The 11,421-nt window shown below is 41.9% G+C and overlaps 1 protein-coding gene across 1 annotated transcript in view; it reads left to right on the top strand.

Moving 5' to 3' along the window:
* The window catches only part of parp8 (poly (ADP-ribose) polymerase family, member 8), a 108,053-nt gene that overhangs the window by 32,068 nt on the left and 64,564 nt on the right, over positions 1-11,421 (top strand). The window contains exons 5-6 of the mRNA XM_082968739.1: positions 295-365; positions 3,891-3,959. Coding sequence (XP_082824865.1) covers positions 295-365; positions 3,891-3,959 — 140 coding nt within the window. The remainder of the gene's footprint in view (positions 1-294; positions 366-3,890; positions 3,960-11,421) is intronic.

Here is an 11,421-nt window from a genome sequence, read left to right as displayed (position 1 = left end):
TACAATGTATATAGCCGCCTCCAGACACATCTAACTGACAAGCTCGTAAACACAACAATTCTATACCTTTCTAACCTTGTTCCCTCAGTCTTTCAGGCTGATGGGAGGCTGCTGTCAGATTGAACAACAGGATGGAGTGTATAATATATTGAACAACAGGATGTTGTAGTAGCTATATGGGCCTCCCTATGGGAGCTGGTCAAAAGTAGTGCACTATATATATATATAGGGAATAGGGGTGCCATATAGTGTAGATAAATACACCTCCTGACTAATGTGTGTTGCTGTCAACAGAGATTACGATCGACAATGACGCCAGCTGCTGCCTGTCCATCAAGACAAAACTTCAGTTAGACAAAAACCAGGTGAGCTACACCTCACTCCACTGATTAATAACACATTGTAAAGGCTCATTATAACATGTAATAACTGTGTTGTAACCTGTAATAACTGTGTTATAACCTATAATAACTGTGCTGTAACCTGTAATAACTGTGTTATAACCTGTAATAACTGTGTTATAACCTATAATAACTCTGCTGTAACCTGTAATAACTGTGTTATAACCTGTAATAACTGTGTTATAACCTATAATAACTGTGTTATAACCTGTAATAACTCTGCTGTAACCTGTAATAACTGTGTTATAACCTGTAATAACTGTGTTATAACCTGTAATAACTGTGTTATAACCTATAATAACTGTGCTGTAACCTGTAATATCTGTGTTGTAACCTGTAATAACTGTCTTATAACTGTAATAACTGTAATAACTGTCTTAAAACTGTGTTATAAACAGTAATAAATGTGTTGTAACCTGTAATAACTGTGTTATAACATGTAATAACTGTGTTATAACATGTAATAACTGTGTTATAACCTATAATTGTGTTTTTCGATTTCTGTATACATTTTGATCTCTTTTTCCATTATCGAATGAAATATACCTTCCTGCAACCCGCCTCACCCAATGGGGTACGAATCTGCTATTTTTATAGACCTTATAACTGGAACCTCCATCAGAGCTAGCCTTCAGCAGCTAACCAGCTAATTAGCTACTAGCTATTTAGTCATTGTTAGCCACTGCTAGCAGTCTTTACCTTTAGCACAGACACCAGCCGCTTTAGCCCGGATAGCCCGGATAATATCTGCCAGTCTGCACAGCGTGATATCAGCCCTGAGCATATCGGACTGCTCCCCCCCCCCCCCCCCCCACTATGTCACCGGATTCCTGCCGCAAGCTCTGGACCATTACACCGGATCATCGCAGCTAGCTAGCGGCTACCGAGTGGAGATCGTGGCTAACGCCCCTGTCCAAAAGCAAGCACCAGTTAGCCACGAGCTAGGCCCATTACCCCGGCTAACAAACGAAATACACCAACTACAATACCTCTCTTGCCAACTGGCCTGGACCCTTTTGTCGACACGGAGCCCCGCCGATCCATCACGACTGGTCTGCCGACGTAATTTGGCCGATGTGCTCTCAACCGGCCTCTGCGTCGTTGATGTCGGTGAGGACCCAGCTGCTAGCCCTGGCCCGCTAGCTCCCCGAACGCCGTGTCTCCCGCTCGCCTAGCGTAGTAATCGACTTCCAAGTGGCTCCCTGTTTTGTCCATTGCTGCTAATTGGATCCTATGATCACTCGGCTAAACAGCTGATGCCTACTGGACTGTTCATTAACACGGTACTTCATTTTGTTTATCTGTCGGCCCCCAGCCTCAAACTCAGGCCCTGTGTCTAGCTAACTGTCCACTCATCATCATTTACCCGTTGTTGTTGTCTTAGCTGTTTAGATTTACATTTTAGTCATTTGGCAGACACTCTTATCCAGAGCGACTTACAGTAGTGAATGCATACATTTCATTTCATGCATTTTTTTTTGTACTGGCCCCCCATGGGAATCGAACCCACAACTCTGGCATTGCACACACCATGCTGGCATTGCAAACACCATGCTGGCATTGCAAACACCATGCTCTACCAACTGAGCCACAGGATTTACCCGTTGTTGTCTTAGCCCTCCCAATCAACACCTGTGATTGCTTTATGCCTCCCTCTAATGTCAATATGCCTTGTATACTGTTGTTTAGGGTAGCGTTCATTGCTTTGTTTTACTGTGGAGCCCCTAGTCCCGCTCAACATGCCTCAGTGAGCTCCCTTGCCTCACCCCCCGCACATGCGGAGACCGCACCTAGCTTAACTGGTGCTTCCAGAGATGCAGCCTCTCTCATCGTCACGCAATGCTTAGGTTTACCTCCACTGTACTAGCACCCTAGCATGCCCTTGTCTGTGAATTAAGCCCTGGAACTATCCTACCACACCCAGAAGTATGCTCCTTTTACTCTCTGTTCCGAACGCACTAGACGACTAGTTCTTATAGCCTTTAGCCGTACCCTTATCCTACTCCTCCTCTGGAGATGTAGAGGTTAACCCAGGACCTGCAGCCTCTAGCTCCACTCCCATTCCCCAGGCGCTCTCATTTGTTGACTTTGTAACCGGAAAAGCCTTGGGTTCATGCGTATTAACATCAGAAGTCTCCTCCCTAAGTTTGCTTTATTCATTGTTTTAGCACACTCCGCCAACCCTGATGTCCTAGACGTGTCTGAATCCTGGCTTAGGAAGGCCACCAAAAATTCTAAATTGTAAATACTTTGCCACTACTGGCCTATTTATTGCCTTACCTCCTTACTTCATTTGCACACACTGTATACAGATTTTTCTATTGTGTTATTGACAGTATGTTTGTTTTACTCCATGTGTAACTCTGTGTTGTTGTTTTTGTCACACTGCTTTGCTTTATCTTGGCCAGGTCGCAGTTGTAAATGAGAACTTGTTCTCAACTAGCCTACCTGGTTAAATAAAGGTGAAATAAAATAAAAATGAAACTGACCTGTTCACCGCACCTGCTGTCTTTAACTCCGAATGATCGGCTGTGAAAAGCCAAACCTGGTTAAATAAAGGTGAAAAAAAAAACATGAGAGAGCTGCCCAGTGACACGAGCCTACCAGATGAGCTAAGTAACTTCAGTGCTCGCTTCGAGGCAAGTAACACTGAAACATGCATGAGAGCATCAGCCGTTCCGGATGACTGTGTGATCACGCTCTCCGCAGCCGATGTGAGTAAGACCTTTAAACAGGTCAACATTCACAAGGCCGCAGGGCCAGACAGATTACCAGGACGTGTACTCCGAGCATGCGCTGACCAACTGGCAAGGGTCTTCACTGACATTTTCAACCTCTCCCTGTCTGAGTCTGTAATATCAACATGTTTCAAGCAGACCACCGTAGTCCCTGTGCCCAAGAACACTAAGGCAACCTGCCTAAATGACTACCGACCCGTAGCACTCACGTCTGTAGCCATGAAGTGCTTAGAAAGGCTGGTCATGACTCACATCAACACCATTATCCCAGACACTCTGGACCCACTCCAATTTGCATACCGCCCCAACAGATCCACAGATGATGTAATCTCTATTGCACGCCACACTGCCCTTTCCCACCTGGACAAAAGGAACACCTATGTGAGAATGCTATTTATTGACTACAGCTCAGCATCCTGTAATAACTGGTTATAACATGTAATAACTGTGTTATAACATGTAATAACTGTTAAACTGTAATAACTGTGTTATAGCATGTAATAACTGTTATAGCATGTAATAACTGTTATAACATGCAATAACCATTATAAACTGTAAGAACTGTGTTATAACATGTAATAACGGTTAAACTGTAATAACTGTTTTAAACTGTAATATGTGTTATAAACTGTAATAACTGTGTTATAAACATAACTGTTATAACATGTAATAACTGTGTTATAAACAGTAACTGTTATAACATGTAACAACTGTGTTATAAACTTTAATAATGTGTAATAACGTCCCCCAGTGCCACTATGCCATAGAGGAGGACTCTGAGGGGGATGCTGACTCTGAGGAGTTTTACTATGGAGGTCAGGTAAGCATCAAGACACACATACACACACATGTTTTACTATCCTCGTGGGGACCAAACAATTGATTCCCATTCAAAATCCTATTTTCCCTAACCCTTAACCTAACCTTAACCCTAACCCCATACCCCTAACCCTAAACCCCTAACCCTAAACCCCTAACCCTAAACCCTAATTCTAACCCTACACTGTAAACACCAAGGCATTTTTTTCCCCTCTCAAATACTTATAGTAAGTTGAACTGAAAATCAATGGAATGTCATAATAACTTCAACTGTTATGTGGTACTGACTCAAAACGAAATGAAAAGTCCCACCAACTCAAGTTATGGTAACAAATGCACTTTTTCCCAGCATGCTCTAATGCAGGTTGATTTTTAATATCTGTGTGTTTGGATGTACAAATCAAATCAAAGTTTATTTGTCACGTGCGCCGAATACAACAGGTGTAGTAGACCTCACAGTGAAATGCTGAATACAACAGGTGTAGTAGACCTCACAGTGAAATGCTGAATACAACAGGTGTAGTAGACCTCACAGTGAAATGCTGAATACAACAGGTGTAGTAGACCATACAGTGAAATGCTGAATACAACAGGTGTAGTAGACCTTACAGTGAAATGCTGAATACAACAGGTGTAGTAGACCTTACAGTGAAATGCTGAATACAACAGGTGTAGTAGACCATACAGTGAAATGCTGAATACAACAGGTGTAGGACCTTACAGTGAAATGCTGAATACAACAGGTGTAGTAGACCTCACAGTGAAATGCTGAATACAACAGGTATAGTAGACCTTACAGTGAAATGCTGAATACAACAGGTGTAGTAGACCTCACAGTGAAATGTTTACTTACAGGCTCTAACCAATAGTGCAAAAAAGGTATTAGGTGAACAATAGGTAGGTAAAGAAATAAAACAACAGTAAAAAGACAGGCTACATACAGTAGAGAGGCTATATACAGTAGAGAGGTTATATACAGTAGAGGCTGTATACAGTAGAGAGGCTATATACAGTAGAGGCTATATACAGTAGAGAGGCTATATACAGTAGAGAGGTTATATACAGTAGAGAGGCTACATACAGTAGAGAGGCTATATACAGTAGAGAGGCTATATACAGTAGAGAGGTTATATACAGTAGAGGCTAAATACAGTAGAGAGGCTATATACAGTAGAGAGGCTATATACAGTAGCGAGGCTATATACAGTAGCGAGGCTATATACAGTAGAGAGGCTATATACAGTAGAGCGGATATATACAGTAGAGAGGCTGTATACAGTAGAGAGGCTATATACAGTAGAGGCTATATACAGTAGAGAGGCTATATAGAGTAGAGAGGCTATATACAGTAGCGAGGCTATATACAGTAGAGAGGCTATATACAGTAGAGAGGATATATACAGTAGAGAGGCTGTATACAGTAGAGAGGCTATATACAGTAGAGGCTATATACAGTAGAGAGGCTGTATACAGTAGAGAGGCTATATACAGTAGAGAGGCTGTATACAGTAGAGAGGCTATAAACAGTAGAGATGCTATACACAGTAGAGAGGCTATATACAGTATAGAGGTTATATACAGTAGAGAGGCTATATACAGTAGAGAGGCTATATACAGTAGAGAGGCTATATACAGTAGAGAGGTTATATACAGTAGAGAGGCTATATACAGTAGAGAGGCTATATACAGTAGAGAGGATATATACAGTAGAGGATATAACAGTAGCGAGCCTATAACAGTAGCGAGGCTATATACAGTAGAGAGGTTATATACAGTAGAGAGGCTGTATACAGTAGAGAGGCTATATACAGTAGAGAGGATATATACAGTAGAGGCTATATACAGTAGAGAGGCTGTATACAGTAGAGAGGCTATATACAGTAGAGAGGCTGTATACAGTAGAGAGGCTATATACAGTAGCGAGGCTATATACAGTAGAGGCTATATACAGTAGAGAGGATATATACAGTAGAGGCTATAACAGTAGCGAGCCTATAACAGTAGCGAGGCTATATACAGTAGAGAGGCTATATACAGTAGAGAGGCTGTATACAGTAGAGAGGCTATATACAGTAGAGAGGTTATATACAGTAGAGAGGCTATATACAGTAGAGAGGCTATATACAGTAGAGAGGCTATATACAGTAGAGAGGCTATAACAGTAGAGAGGCTATATACAGTAGAGAGGTTATATACAGTAGAGAGGCTACATACAGTAGAGAGGTTATATACAGTAGAGAGGCTATATACAGTGGAGAGGCTATATACAGTAGAGAGGCTATATACAGTAGAGAGGTTATATACAGTAGAGGCTAAATACAGTAGAGAGGCTATATACAGTAGAGAGGCTATATACAGTAGCGAGGCTATATACAGTAGAGTGGCTATATACAGTAGAGAGGATATATACAGTAGAGAGGCTGTATACAGTAGAGAGGCTATATACAGTAGAGGCTATATACAGTAGAGAGGCTATATACAGTAGAGAGGCTATATACAGTAGCGAGGCTATATACAGTAGAGAGGCTATATACAGTAGAGAGGATATATACAGTAGAGAGGCTGTATACAGTAGAGAGGCTATATACAGTAGAGGCTATATACAGTAGAGAGGCTGTATACAGTAGAGAGGCTATATACAGTAGAGAGGCTATATACAGTAGAGAGGCTATATACAGTAGAGAGGCTATATACAGTAGCGAGCCTATAACAGTAGCGAGGCTATATACAGTAGAGAGGTTATATACAGTAGAGAGGCTGTATACAGTAGAGAGGCTATATACAGTAGAGAGGATATATACAGTAGAGGCTATATACAGTAGAGAGGCTGTATACAGTAGAGAGGCTATATACAGTAGAGAGGCTGTATACAGTAGAGAGGCTATATACAGTAGCGAGGCTATATACAGTAGAGGCTATATACAGTAGAGAGGATATATACAGTAGAGGCTATAACAGTAGCGAGGCTATATACAGTAGAGAGGCTATATACAGTAGAGAGGCTGTATACAGTAGAGAGGCTATATACAGTAGAGAGGCTGTATACAGTAGAGAGGCTATATACAGTAGAGAGGCTATATACAGTAGAGAGGCTATAACAGTAGAGAGGCTATATACAGTAGAGAGGCTATATACAGTAGAGAGGTTATATACAGTAGAGAGGCTGTATACAGTAGAGAGGCTATATACAGTAGAGAGGCTATACACAGTAGAGAGGCTGTATACAGTAGAGAGGCTATATACAGTAGAGAGGCTATAACAGTAGAGACGCTATATACAGTAGAGAGGCTATATACAGTAGAGAGGCTGTATACAGTAGAGAGGCTGTATACAGTAGAGAGGCTATATACAGTAGAGAGGTTATATACAGTAGAGACGCTATATACAGTAGAGAGGCTATATACAGTAGAGAGGTTATATACAGTAGAGAGGTTATATACAGTAGAGAGGCTATATACAGGCACCGGTTAGTCGGGCTAATTGAGGTAATTGACGTAATTGAGTGATTGATTGATTAATGCTACACAAACATAAATAACATTTTTCTAAACTAATCCAATAATTTAGTTAGATTATTTGCACCCGTTAGGTAGTCTCCTCACACTCTTCCTAACTCCTAACTCTGTTCCTAACTCTGTTCCTAACTCCTAACTCTGTTCCTAACTCCTAACTCTGTTCCTAACTCTGTTCCTAACTCCTAACTCTGTTCCTAACTCCTAACTCTGTTCCTAACTCCTAACTCTGTTCCTATCTCCTAACTCTGTTACTCTGTTCCTAACTCCTAACTCTGTTCCTAACTCCTAACTCTGTTCCTAACTCCTAACTCTGTTCCTAACTCCTAACTCTGTTCCTAACTCCTAACTCTGTTCCTAACTCCTAACTCTGTTCCTAACTCCTAACTCTGTTCCTAACTCCTAACTCTGTTCCTAACTCCTAACTCTGTTCCTATCTCCTAACTCTGTTCCTAACTCCTAACTCTGTTCCTAACTCCTAACTCTGTTCCTAACTCCTAACTCTGTTCCTAACTCCTAACTCTGTTCCTAACTCCTAACACTGTTCCTAACTCTGTTCCTAACTCCTAACTCTGTTCCTATCTCCTAACTCTGTTCCTAACTCCTAACTCTGTTCCTAACTCCTAACTCTGTTCCTAACTCCTAACTCTGTTCCTAACTCCTAACTCTGTTCCTAACTCTGTTCCTAACTCCTAACTCTGTTCCTAACTCCTAACTCTGTTCCTAACTCCTAACTCTGTTCCTAACTCTGTTCCTAACTCTGTTCCTATCTCCTAACTCTGTTCCTAACTCCTAATTCTGTTCCTAACTCCTAACTCTGTTCCTAACTCCTAACTCTGTTCCTAACTCCTAACTCTGTTCCTAACTCCTAACTCTGTTCCTAACTCCTAACTCTGTTCCTATCTCCTAACTCTGTTCCTATCTCCTAACTCTGTTCCTAACTCCTAACTCTGTTCCTAACTCTGTTCCTAACTCCTAACTCTGTTCCTAACTCCTAACTCTGTTCCTAACTCCTAACTCTGTTCCTAACTCCTAACTCTGTTCCTAACTCCTAACTCTGTTCCTAACTCTGTTCCTAACTCCTAATTCTGTTCCTAACTCCTAACTCTGTTCCTAACTCCTAACTCTGTTCCTAACTCCTAACTCTGTTCCTAACTCCTAACTCTGTTCCTAACTCCTAACTCTGTTCCTATCTCCTAACTCTGTTCCTATCTCCTAACTCTGTTCCTAACTCCTAACTCTGTTCCTAACTCTGTTCCTAACTCCTAACTCTGTTCCTAACTCCTAACTCTGTTCCTAACTCCTAACTCTGTTCCTAACTCCTAACTCTGTTCCTAACTCCTAACTCTGTTCCTAACTCTGTTCCTAACTCCTAACTCTGTTCCTATCTCCTAACTCTGTTCCTATCTCCTAACTCTGTTCCTATCTCCTAACTCTGTTCCTAACTCTGTTCCTAACTCCTAACTCTGTTCCTAACTCCTAACTCTGTTCCTAACTCCTAACTCTGTTCCTATCTCCTAACTCTGTTACTCTGTTCCTAACTCCTAACTCTGTTCCTAACTCCTAACTCTGTTCCTAACTCCTAACTCTGTTCCTAACTCCTAACTCTGTTCCTAACTCCTAACTCTGTTCCTAACTCCTAACTCTGTTCCTAACTCCTAACTCTGTTCCTAACTCCTAACTCTGTTCCTAACTCCTAACTCTGTTCCTATCTCCTAACTCTGTTCCTAACTCCTAACTCTGTTCCTAACTCCTAACTCTGTTCCTAACTCCTAACTCTGTTCCTAACTCCTAACTCTGTTCCTAACTCCTAACACTGTTCCTAACTCTGTTCCTAACTCCTAACTCTGTTCCTATCTCCTAACTCTGTTCCTAACTCCTAACTCTGTTCCTAACTCCTAACTCTGTTCCTAACTCCTAACTCTGTTCCTAACTCCTAACTCTGTTCCTAACTCTGTTCCTAACTCCTAACTCTGTTCCTAACTCCTAACTCTGTTCCTAACTCCTAACTCTGTTCCTAACTCTGTTCCTAACTCTGTTCCTATCTCCTAACTCTGTTCCTAACTCCTAATTCTGTTCCTAACTCCTAACTCTGTTCCTAACTCCTAACTCTGTTCCTAACTCCTAACTCTGTTCCTAACTCCTAACTCTGTTCCTAACTCCTAACTCTGTTCCTATCTCCTAACTCTGTTCCTATCTCCTAACTCTGTTCCTAACTCCTAACTCTGTTCCTAACTCTGTTCCTAACTCCTAACTCTGTTCCTAACTCCTAACTCTGTTCCTAACTCCTAACTCTGTTCCTAACTCCTAACTCTGTTCCTAACTCCTAACTCTGTTCCTAACTCTGTTCCTAACTCCTAACTCTGTTCCTATCTCCTAACTCTGTTCCTATCTCCTAACTCTGTTCCTATCTCCTAACTCTGTTCCTAACTCCTAACTCTGTTCCTAACTCCTAACACTGTTCCTAACTCTGTTCCTATCTCCTAACTCTGTTCCTAACTCTGTTCCTAACTCCTAACTCTGTTCCTAACTCTGTTCCTAACTCCTAACTCTGTTCCTAACTCCTAACTCTGTTCCTAACTCGTAACTCTGTTCCTAACTCCTAACTCTGTTCCTAACTCCTAACTCTGTTCGTAACTCCTAACTCTGTTCCTAACTCTGTTCCTAACTCCTAACTCTGTTCCTAACTCTGTTCCTATCTCCTAACTCTGTTCCTAACTCTGTTCCTAACTCCTAACTCTGTTCCTAACTCTGTTCGTAACTCCTAACTCTGTTCCTAACTCCTAACTCTGTTCCTAACTCTGTTCATATCTCCTAACTCTGTTCCTATCTCCTAACTCTGTTCCTATCTCCTAACTCTGTTCCTATCTCCTAACTCTGTTCCTAACTCCTAACTCTGTTCCTATCTCCTAACTCTGTTCCTAACTCCTAACTCTGTTCCTAACTCCTAACTCTGTTCCTAACTCTGTTCCTAACTCCTAACTCTGTTCCTAACTCCTAACTCTGTTCGTAACTCTGGCAGTCAGGATGAATGCAGGTTGCAGGTGAATGAAAAGTCCAGCTGTTGTATTTCTCCCAACTTTGGCTGGAGTCCAATAGGAATTACACATCACTTTGCAAACCAGCATAATGTGACTTGTAGGTAGGGTAGCAAAATGTAGGTACATTTTCCAGGTTTTCCAGAAATCCCAGTTGGAACATTCCTGGAAGTCCGTCAATCAGAATCTTTTTGAAAATCGGGGAATTTTGGGTAACTTACTGGAACTTTGCTAAGCCCCAAAAATAAGGCATTGTGAGATATGTGATGTATTGTCAAAAAAGGGTTTAATTATAATGATAACATTCACATAGACTTCTGGTCACACCCACACACACACACACACACACACACACACACACACACACACCACACACACACACACACACACACACACACACACACACACACACACACACACACACACACACACACACACACACACACACACACATCTCCTCCTCAACAACTGCTGTAACAATTAACCATTCGATCGGCAGCGTTCAACCCTCTCTTAGCTACAGTGGCGGTAGGTGTACTAGGGCCGGTCTCACGGAGACAGATTCATCCTAGTGACGGATTGAATAGCACTTTCAAGAATGGATGAATCTGTGTCCAGGAAACCACCCTGTAGCTACACTCTTAGAACAAAAGGGTTCATCGGGGGAAGCCCTTTGGGTTCCATGTAGAACCCATTCCACAGAGAGTTCTACATGGAACCCATAAGGGTTCTCCAATGGGGACAGCCGAAGAACCCTTTTGGAATCCTTTGTTCTAAGAGTGAAGAGTGGCAGTAAGTCTAACTGCTCATATAGAGTAAGACCCAGCAGCTCTGAAGAGAGGCCGGACCTCCCCTGGTGTCTCCACCTGAGCATGAAGCCTCCTGATTTCATGGTTGATTTCCCCAATGTAGT

This window comes from Salmo salar, chromosome 24 (genome assembly GCF_965601325.2).
Source record: "Salmo salar chromosome 24, fSalSal1, whole genome shotgun sequence".
Classification (NCBI taxonomy): Eukaryota; Metazoa; Chordata; class Actinopteri; order Salmoniformes; family Salmonidae; genus Salmo; species Salmo salar.
Note: the sequence above shows the minus strand (reverse complement) of the source record. Positions and strands in the feature narration are given on the sequence as shown.